The sequence below is a fragment of the Galeopterus variegatus genome, unplaced genomic scaffold (genome assembly GCF_000696425.1).
Source record: "Galeopterus variegatus unplaced genomic scaffold, G_variegatus-3.0.2 Scaffold2899, whole genome shotgun sequence".
NCBI lineage: Eukaryota > Metazoa > Chordata > Mammalia > Dermoptera > Cynocephalidae > Galeopterus > Galeopterus variegatus.
The window spans coordinates 228,159-238,211 of record NW_007729010.1 but is presented as its reverse complement, the minus strand read 5'-3'; the positions used below and the strand labels follow the sequence as shown (position 1 = coordinate 238,211).

Genomic DNA, 10,053 nt, shown 5'->3' with positions numbered 1-10,053 from the left:
GGGGGGGGGGGGGGGGTACCTTAACTGGGCAGAAACACCCAGAGTCCTTTTATTCAAATGTTCTTCATTCCATGAGTAGCTAGAAGCATCTACAGCACTTTTTGGATCTCTTGCTACAAATGTGAAGTAAGGGAGGAAAAAGGGTGGCAACTTCAGGTGTCCTCGAGTTACTACACAGTTAATCCAAAATTATTTCATCTTTCTGTCACCTAATTCAACAGTTTTATGACCTGGTAAAACTATTTATGTCTGGACCATAGTCTGTAATACTCCAAAATCAGAGAATGTTTCCTAAGCAGTGATAGACTAAGATGCAGAAACTATTGAATCCTGCTTTTCTTTCAGTTTAATATTTTTTTGCTTTAGCCCAGTGGTTGTCAAATATAATCCCGGGACCAGCAACATCACCTGGGAACTTGTTACAAACATTTCCTCAGCTGTACTATCTTCAAGAGCCCTATCAATCATTTATTTTGAAAGAAGCAGACTGAGTAGGGACTAGCAATTGATTGTACTCACCATTCTGGACTTAGAAGGCCAGTGCAAGTTACAGTGTGGTCCTGTCAACCAACTAGTAATGACTCTTTTTCTTTCTTTGCAATCAAGGGAAAATTTAAACATAGCTTAAGAGCATAGTCAAGTCACCTATAAATGTAGATTGATGCATTACCATATGAAATGTACAAATTAGAAATCTTTTTATGAGGTTTGTTTCAGGGAATTACATGGATCAAATCTCAGCTCAGAATATTTGTTCTTAATCCTTAGAATTTGGCTATAAAATCTGTCTTCATAACAGGATTATATGATAAGCATGGAGTACAGAAATGTGTTTCCTTATCTTTGTAGGTATGCCTGGACTGTTGCCCAGTGTAAGATCTGTGCAAGCCATATTGGATGGAAATTTACAGCCACCAAAAAAGACATGTCACCTCAAAAATTTTGGGGTTTAACTCGATCTGCTCTGTTGCCTACGATTCCAGACACTGAAGATGAAATAAGCCCAGACAAAGTAATACTTTGCTTGTAAATAGATAGGGTAGGGATAAAGTTATCTAACAAATTGGTATTCTAAAATCAGATTTATTGCCCCTGATACATACTTAAGTAAACAGCAACATTACATGGAGGGTTGCAGTTTCTTAGTCAAGCTATAGTTGAAGATTTAAGTTAATCTTTGGAAGTAATGAGATTGTTTCCTGTGCAGAACGTATTTTAAATTCCCATAATGTGAAATTGATCATTTGATCCTGGGACAGCATATTTGCACTAGTGCTCCAAATATTGAAAGTTCTGAGAGCTCAGGTGCCAAGTACAGTACATGTTCTTTTAAGAGGCAAGACAATGTATATTATTTTAAAAGGGCTTTGTTCCTTTCAATTTTCTTTAGCTTCTCTGAGTATTGATTTGTAAATTTTGAAAATATTAAAGAGCCCAAAAATAAGGTTTTCATTTCCTTTATCTGTTAGTGAATAATAGTATTTTGTGTATTTGTTTAGTATTTGTTTGAACTACAACCCCAGTTATTCTGTTCCATGCAAAAGCTATATTTTGAAACTTAAGTTTAATTTGAACCTCAGCAATTACTGTCGGGCAGAAATGCCAAAACATGCCTCTTTCATAGAGACTAGAAATGATACTTTATTTTGTGGGCCATTCAGTTCAATGTAAATTGAAGAAAATTTGTAAGTAAATAAGAGCAAAACTAAATTATACATGTTCTTTGTTTAAATTATGTAAAATATCTACTCAAGCAAATAATTTAGGTATAAGAAATAAGATCAAGTTCTAGATAGACTGCATTGCCACCTACCTCTTTGCTTACGTATTCAAGGGTTTAGTGCGTCCTTTCACATTTGTGTAATTAACTTTGATTTTATGTATAGTCCTTCACTGCTTTACATAACTTAAGCAGGAAAAGTTAACCTATAGGATGAGGCCAGAAACAGACTGTTAAAATTTCTTTTGTTTTTTTTTTAACCAAACATGGAATGGTTTTGATTGCCTTGACTGAAATCATCTATTGAATATCATGAAAACAGAATAAATGAAAAACAACTTAAGAATGCTGTTGTTTAGGATCTGCCCCTGCCTTATTCAGTATTTTCAAGGAAGGGTAGTTATGAAGTGTGCTGTATACAATGTCATTTTTTTTTTTCCCTAAACTCCACTTTCTTACTAATAATCTTGGGTTTGTAAGACTTCACTGGTTGTTCATATGTTTTAATTGCACTAAAACTTACTCTACTAACTGGATTCCAGGGACTTCTTTTCAGTAGCATAGTGCCTCTCTTTAGATTGAAATTTAAACCAGCTGCAGTGAGGAAGCATTGCTTTTACCTTTGCCCCGGAAAGACGTTATCTCAGAATTTTTACCTTGTTTACTAATACTTGCAAATAAATCTTCTGATATGTAAAAACATGCATATAATACTATTTAAAAGGTTTTTTACACAGGACAAAGCCAGGCTGTGGAAACTCCTTACACAGGACAGTAGGAATTCTGTGATGTTGGGTCCAAATATGTATTTTAGTAGTATTTAATATTTCAATATATTATTTTATAACACGTTCAATTACTGACCTGGGTGTAGTTTTTTCTGAGGCTCCCTCTCTTGGAACATAATCCCTGTACACTGTTTGTCACACTTCCTTTTAGTTGGGTTTCAATAGAAATATTATGCTTTGCAAACTTGTTTTATCAAGTCCAAAACCGCTTTTTGCCCACAGAGTACAAATGTTTGAATATAGCAGCTGAAATAAACAATACTTTGTGCTCTGTATCTGTTTACCAAATGAAATCATTCAGGGCTCAATCTTTAAAGAGAAAATATAGTAATGTAAGCCTTATCTTTTAATTAGTAAAGGAAATAACATTTACTTCAGTGAGACAGGAGTATTATCACTATATATAAGGCACCTGAAATATACTAACAAATAACACATAAACACATTTGTCTTCCAATACCAAAGGAAATGTTTTATTAAAATAATAAGCTCAAGAGTACTGCTCAAGTTAAGTCCATAACTAACTTTCCCAGGCTTTGCATGCATAGTTAAGGAAGTCACTATGGCAGAAAAAATTATCAACTACCTACTAAAACTGAGCTTGCTAAAACAAACCTGTATGTATGAATGCCAGCCACCTGGGACACATTTAGTGTTCATTTTACACAGGATATTTTATGGATGGAAATGTGTCAACTATTTTCCTATTTTCTTTTTAGGCACAAGTTTATTGGAATTTAGATAAGAGCTGACATTTATAGACAATCGTAAAAAAACCCAGTTATTTCAATTTCAAACATTAATAAACATCTTTTTCTTCAACACAGTTACCACTTTTTAGGATCTTAGTACTGCCCTATGCAAAAAAATAAAAATTTTTAAAAATCTAAACACATTAAGATAGGAGAAACCAACTGTACTTTTCTCAATGGGAACTATTCAAAAGAATAAGGTTCATGAGAATAAGGTTCACGATATAAATCAGATTAAGAAGAGGTAGACTTCAATTTAGTGCCTGAATTATAATTACATTTCACAAAATAAGACCTTTATTCTTCTAAAGAAATCCTCCAAGTTGGCTTTTATTCTGCTGTAGTTTCTTAAAATCTCACTGGGGGGGGGGGGGGAAAAGGGTTCCAAAAAAACCCCCCAAGTTGGGTTTTTTTTCGTTTTTTTTTCTTAAAATCCCGCGGGGGGGGGGGGGGGAATTAGGCTTACCAAAAATCCTCCACTTCTTCATAACCCGCTCCCATCAGTTTTAGGTCTTCTTTATGTAACTTAAGAGTTCATCTTTTTCCATTTGGTAACCACTTTTTTTCCACTGTTCTCGCAACTGTTGTAATAGAGCCCCAATTTCTTTTCCTGAAGAAATGCCCACTTTTCTGATATCATGGCCACTTACAGGAAACGGAGGGATGGACCACTGCTGCATTTCCTTTAGAAGACAGTGCTCTCCTTGGTACTTCAGTAGTTCACATACACGAGTGATCGCATCAGGTTCCCTAGACTAAGTGTCAAAATCAAACATTTAGCTGCATCACACTTTAGAACACTCACTTGTGATCTTATCCAAAAATTCAAATACTAAATGCTCAGTATGAAATTTTTCATTTAACATAAGTAAAATCCACAGAATCAACTGAAAGTTCTATAATTAATGATGATTTATATTCTGACCGAGCCTCATACATACTTACGTCTATAATGAAGTCTTGATAGGGTTTCAGTGGTTCTGAACTATCTGTTGCTTTAATTAAATCTTTCCTATTTTTAACTATAAATAAGCCAAGGTTTTTCTCTTCTTTTGAAATCTTCAACCTCAAATCCAATTTTATGACATCATCCTGTACTTTGAATAATGAGGCCAAAAGAGTCATTGCCTTTGGTGAAAAACCTTCAACATTTTTACTGACTTTGTTAAATTCTTCTAAACTTGCATTAGCGGGTAAACCTGTAGGGACAAAAGTATTTTTCACCTGTTTTTAGTGAGGGGGCAAAACACTCATATCCTAAACCAATCACTGATTTAGTATACAGAAATGCCCTGTCACTAGGACTCATCGTGATGCTCCATCTTACAGGTGAACCAGTGATACATTATTGCTGTTCTCTCCAATGTAACTCTTTAAGCCTCGAGGAAGCTCCTGAAATGTTGTTTCCATTAACAAACTGTATCAGGAGGTCCAGAGTCAGTGGTGATGGTATCAGATTCACAAGGGATATGTCTTCCAATCCCAAACTCCTGATTTCCCACTGATATCCTATCATAAAACCCACCCACCTCATTCAATATTTTTATGTCTTTATTTAAAATATACACAAGTTTCCTGAAGTGTGATAAACTACATAACCCTATCCTTTGTGAATATTAATTATAACATTAATTGAACAATTTCTGTGGATAAGTCTCTCTTCTAAAAGTGTTTCACATATATTCACTCACTGAATCCTCTTAGCCCTTCTATTAGATGTTATTAACTTCAAACCCCTTTTTGAGATCAGAAACTAACCCAAGCCACAAAGCTGATAAGTGGCAGAGCCTCATTCAAGCCCAGGTCTGTCTTCCAGAGGCCACTCTGTATTACTACACTATGCTGTCTTTGAGCTGTTCCCTTCCCATAACAAAACTGTCCTACTCTACTCTCAAGGTTTACCTTATTTTAAAATATTCTATTTCTCCATTAAGCATAATTCAACCAAATGAGTCAAAAATTATTTCCTATGAAATTTTAAACTAGATGTTTCATTGCCAAGAATTTAAACATTTTATAACTTTCTCTCACCTACATAAGGAGCCACATCAAGTTCATACATAAGGTGAATCAAATGATTTACATGGTTACCAACAAGAATTTTTTTCAGTTCCACCCAAATCCTCTCTCCTGATATTCCAGCCAAGCATTTTGCATTTTCTGCAATTGCTTCCAAAGTCTCAGGATCATGGTCACCAGGTTTGTCTACAATTCTCCCATAAAACCTACAAGACAAAATCCTCACAATGCATTACCTCTTTATTGACATATCACCAGAAAAATCTGTTCTTCATTTTTAGTGGTATTATCCCCATACACTTATTTAATGAAAAATTACATAGAATTAGTTAGGTCTAGGAAGTATCTTGAAAATCATCAAGTTGATTCTATACCTCTTTTTTTCCAGATGGGAAAACCCAAGATCTAATAAAATATAAATAACCTTCTTCAGGTTAGCAAGAGGTAGAACCCCAAGGTCTGAATTTCACTTCCAGATCACTGACTGAGATGCTCACCAGGGCCACCAAATTCAGTTCCTGAACTGGCAACTTACAGCAGGTGAATGAAACAGCATTATTGTAAAGGCACCAAAACAAGACCGGAGTGTCATACGGGAGCTGTCTTAATCCCTCAAAGCTTGCCTGTCTCAACAGATGAATACTTTTAATGAAGAGCTTCAAATATAACAAATCTAAGTTGTAGAAACTGGAGTGTATTTCATGGAATCTCAGAATTGGAAGCCCTTAAAGTAAGAGTACCTCTGTTCTACCACTAATTCCCTTAAAATTTAATTCATTCATTTCCTAAATTAAATGGTAGAAACTGGAGTGTATTTCATGGAATCTCAGAATTGGAAGCCCTTAAAGTAAGAGTACCTCAGTTCTACCACTAATTCCCTTAAAATTTAATTCATTCATTTCCTAAATTAAATGGTAAGTAACTATAGCTAAGTCTTGACCTATGTTATTTGTACAAGGAGACTGTTTGCATTTGCAAGTTTAACTCAAGTTTAGAGAAACAGCATTTAGCAACAAAATATTTATGATATTTTCTCAGTGATCCCAACCAGTGAAAAATATATTACTGTAAGAAAACTAGCTGGTTAGGATAGTTTTTTTTAAAAGGTTAGGGTTTGGAGTTTAAAAAAAATCACTGCTACCCACAACGCCGTCCATGCATTTCATACTTACCAAATTTATCCAAGTTTAAGTATGTCTTTATGCAAGGAGTCTTCAAAAAGTTCACAAAAAATGCATATTATGAAAAAACTATGCATGGATTGCAAAAGTTTTTTCAACTACAATAAACTCATACTAACTTGTTATAACATGTCTGAACAGGATCTAGTTCGAGCACTAAGAAGGAATAAGACATGAATTTGAAAAAAAACCCTATCACAGCAACATGAATTCCACTAAAATTATAGCAAGAACAAATATCAAATTTATAGTGAAGCTTGGATGGAATCAAGTGAAGCTTGATTGATGGAATATAGTGAAACTTGGTGAAATCACTGATACTTTAGAAAAGTTTATGGGGACAATGTCCTCAAGAAATCAGCAGTTTACAAACATAACTCATTTTAAGAAGGGACAAGACTGTTGAAGATGAAGCCTGCCATGGTAGACCGTCCAGATCAACTTGCGAGGAAAAAAAATTAATCTTGTTCATACCCTAATTGAAGAGGAACAACAACTATAATAGATCTGCAACATAACCAGTGCCATTTTAGACAAGCCCAAGTACAAAATGGCACCATCCACCTCCTCCCCTCCCCTCCCCTCCGCCGTTCTCTTTTACAAGAAGCCTCATGGTTTCGGTGAAAATGAAACTTTCGGTGTTTCTGCATGCGCAGAACTCTCCATTCCCATGACCTAACTCAATCCCCAACCCAGAATTACATCACCCAGCTCTTGATGCCAACGTACCTATATAAGCTCTACCACCCCCCACACCTAGTGCTGTGCACCATTTTCAGGGCAGCCCCAGGCTGTCCATTTTGAGTACAGTTTAGCAGATTTCTTTAATAAAGCTTGAATGGTACCCAGCATTGCAGCTCACTTTCTTTCAAATTAATGGTAGAAACAAAGGCAAAAACCATAAACATCTCAATTGGTTCAGCTTATACAATTGACTGATAAATTAAAGTTGAGCAAACTTTTTGCTCAATGGGTGATAAAACTGTTGCGTCCAGATCAGCTACAGACTAGAGCAGAGCTTTCAGTGGAAATTTTAAATAAGTGAGATCAAGATCCTGGAGCATTCCTTCAAAGAAATGCAACAGGAGATGAAACATGGTTTTACCAGTTCCATCTTCAAGACAAAGCACAGACAAAGCCATGGCTACCAAGAGAAGGAAGTGGACCAGTCAAAGCAAAGGGACCGCTCAAGAGCAAAGGTCATGGCAAGATGTTTGGGATGCTCAAGGCACTTTGTTTGCTGACTTTCAGGAGGGCCAAAGAACAATAACATTTGCTTATAATGAGAGTGTTCTGAGAAACCAAAGCTTCAGGAAAAAAATGCCTAGGAAAGCTTTCTCAGAGAGTCCTTCACTACAACAATGTTCCTGCTCATTCCTCTCATCAAACAAGGGTAATTTTGCGAGAGTTTCTATGGGAAATCATTAGGTACCCAACTTACAGTCTTGATTTGGCTCGTTCTGACTTCTTTTCGTTTTCTAATCTTAAAAAATGTTTAAAGGGCACCTTTTTTTCTTCAGTTAATGTAAAAAAAGTCTGCTTTGACAGGGTTAAATTTCTAGGACCCTAAGTTCTTTAGGGATGGAATAAATGGCTGGTATCATTACTTACAAAATTGTCTTGAACCTGATGGAGTTTACATTGAGAAATAAAGTTTATATTTTTTATTTTTATCTTTTAATTCCATTTCTCCACAAACATTTTGAAGTCTCTCATACTTTGACTTTTTACTGGTCATATGAGTATAAAAAGGTATTTTCCTTTTACCAATATCATTTTGTTGTGAGGTGCCAGAGATTTCCCAGGACCACCTAAGACTGAAAGCCTTATGAAGGCAGACTTTCATTCACTCATTCCTATGTTCAAAACACCTAGCATAGTGCTAATGAATGGATAATGGAGGAAATATCATTCAATGAAAAAGAAAAATGGTATTTTTAAAAAATGACTTAAAGCTGAATTATAGAAAAAATCACACAGAATGGAATAAGTATTTGTATATTTGGGGAATAAAAATACAGTATAAAATATCTAAGTCATATCTCCTGAGTCATATGTTGCTAAGTCTTCACTGGAGACAGACATCTGTAATGTCACTATTTAGTACACTGACCTGCTATTTCACATGACCAGAATTGTGCTCTGGTGACATTAAAAACTAACATTTTTTATTTTTAAAATTAACTTTAAAAATTCTTACCTGAAATATCTTAAAATTCGAAGATAATCTTCTTGTATTCTCTGTTTAGCATGTCCAACAAATCTAACTTTCTTATTTTTTAAATCTTCATAACCATTAAAGTAGTCAAATAAAGTACCATCAAAACCTGTTCATTAGAAAGAGGAAATAACCACTAGTAAATAAGAATTTGAAAACACAAGAAAATCAGCAAAATCTTTCACAAACAGTAAAAATTCAACAAGTTGAAGAGTTATGAAATTAAAATATATATTAATTGTATTCACATATATCAACTATCAAACAGCAGACAACAGAATAAGAGGCTGCATTTACAATGACAACTAAAAAGATAATACATCCGAGAATAAACTGTACAAGAAATATGCAAGACCTGTATAAAGTAGGATGGAGACAAGACACTAGATAAGGTGGCTTTAAAGTTAATATGGAAAGTAAACAAGAATAACCAAAAATAAAGGAATAGCAGAAGAAACCATGGGAAAATATTTTATAATCCTGGAATGGGGGAGACCTTTCAAGCTCTAATTACCAAGAAAACAAAACACACAACCAAGAGTCTTCAAAGAAATAATTAATAAATTGAACTACATAAAAAATCAAAAACGCCTGCATGGCAAAAAAACTACCATCATGCATAAAGTTATAAATGACATTCTGGGAAAATTATAAGTCTTTATCACTGAGATAAATGGATAATTTCCATAATACATAAGAGCTCTTATAAATTTAAAAACCAGGGCCCAGGGCATGGAGCCAGGGACTGGATTCCCCACCCACAACCAGGCACACAACCAGCACCAAGAAGCATGCCAAAAAACATCACTTCCCTGTGGGTGGCCTACCACAGCCACCACAGTAACCATGGCTGCCAGGAAAGTGGCTAGACGTCATAACCACCATGCAGATGGTCCACCAGCCACTGGAGTGCATTGACACAAGGATAGTCACCAGCAGAGACCAAAGAAAAGAATAGGATGTCTCTCTCCACAAAGCCCATTACAGAATGACAGAAGCAGCATCTGATCTGTGACAATACTGGGGGACCTGACACACCTTTCAGCACTGGACAGATTATCTACGCAACAAATCAACTAAATAACCATTACTCTTCCAGAGGGAGAGAAGAAATCTAGGGTTATCAGTGGTGCGAGGGGGGAGGGAGAGATTGGACAAGGGGCATAAAGAATAAGTACAATTTGTAACGATATACATACTAGTAATATTGATTTGATCAACATGTCAACATTGAATCCCAAAAATATATATAATCAATTATGTTTCAATAAGAATAAATTTAAAATAAAAAGAAAAAATAAATTTAAAATAAAAAGAAAAAATAAATTTAAAAACCATACAAATAGAAAAATGGGCTAAAAATATATAAAGGAAA

At 35.0% G+C, this 10,053-nt stretch overlaps 2 protein-coding genes across 2 annotated transcripts in view; one reads left to right on the top strand and one right to left on the bottom strand.

The window, feature by feature from the left end:
- The window catches only part of CRBN (cereblon), a 21,386-nt gene extending 18,321 nt beyond the window's left edge, over positions 1-3,065 (top strand). Inside the window, exon 10 of the mRNA XM_008583386.1 lies at positions 850-3,065. Coding sequence (XP_008581608.1) covers positions 850-1,030 — 181 coding nt within the window. The 3' untranslated portion in view covers positions 1,031-3,065. The remainder of the gene's footprint in view (positions 1-849) is intronic.
- Positions 3,066-3,720: 655 nt separating this feature from the next.
- TRNT1 (tRNA nucleotidyl transferase, CCA-adding, 1) overlaps positions 3,721-10,053 on the bottom strand; it is a 15,512-nt gene continuing 9,179 nt past the window's right edge. Inside the window, exons 5-8 of the mRNA XM_008583387.1 lie at positions 8,661-8,787; positions 5,292-5,485; positions 4,206-4,459; positions 3,721-4,015 (exon numbers count right to left, since the gene is read on the bottom strand). Of these exons, the coding sequence (XP_008581609.1) occupies positions 3,767-4,015; positions 4,206-4,459; positions 5,292-5,485; positions 8,661-8,787 (824 nt within the window). The 3' untranslated portion in view covers positions 3,721-3,766. The remainder of the gene's footprint in view (positions 4,016-4,205; positions 4,460-5,291; positions 5,486-8,660; positions 8,788-10,053) is intronic.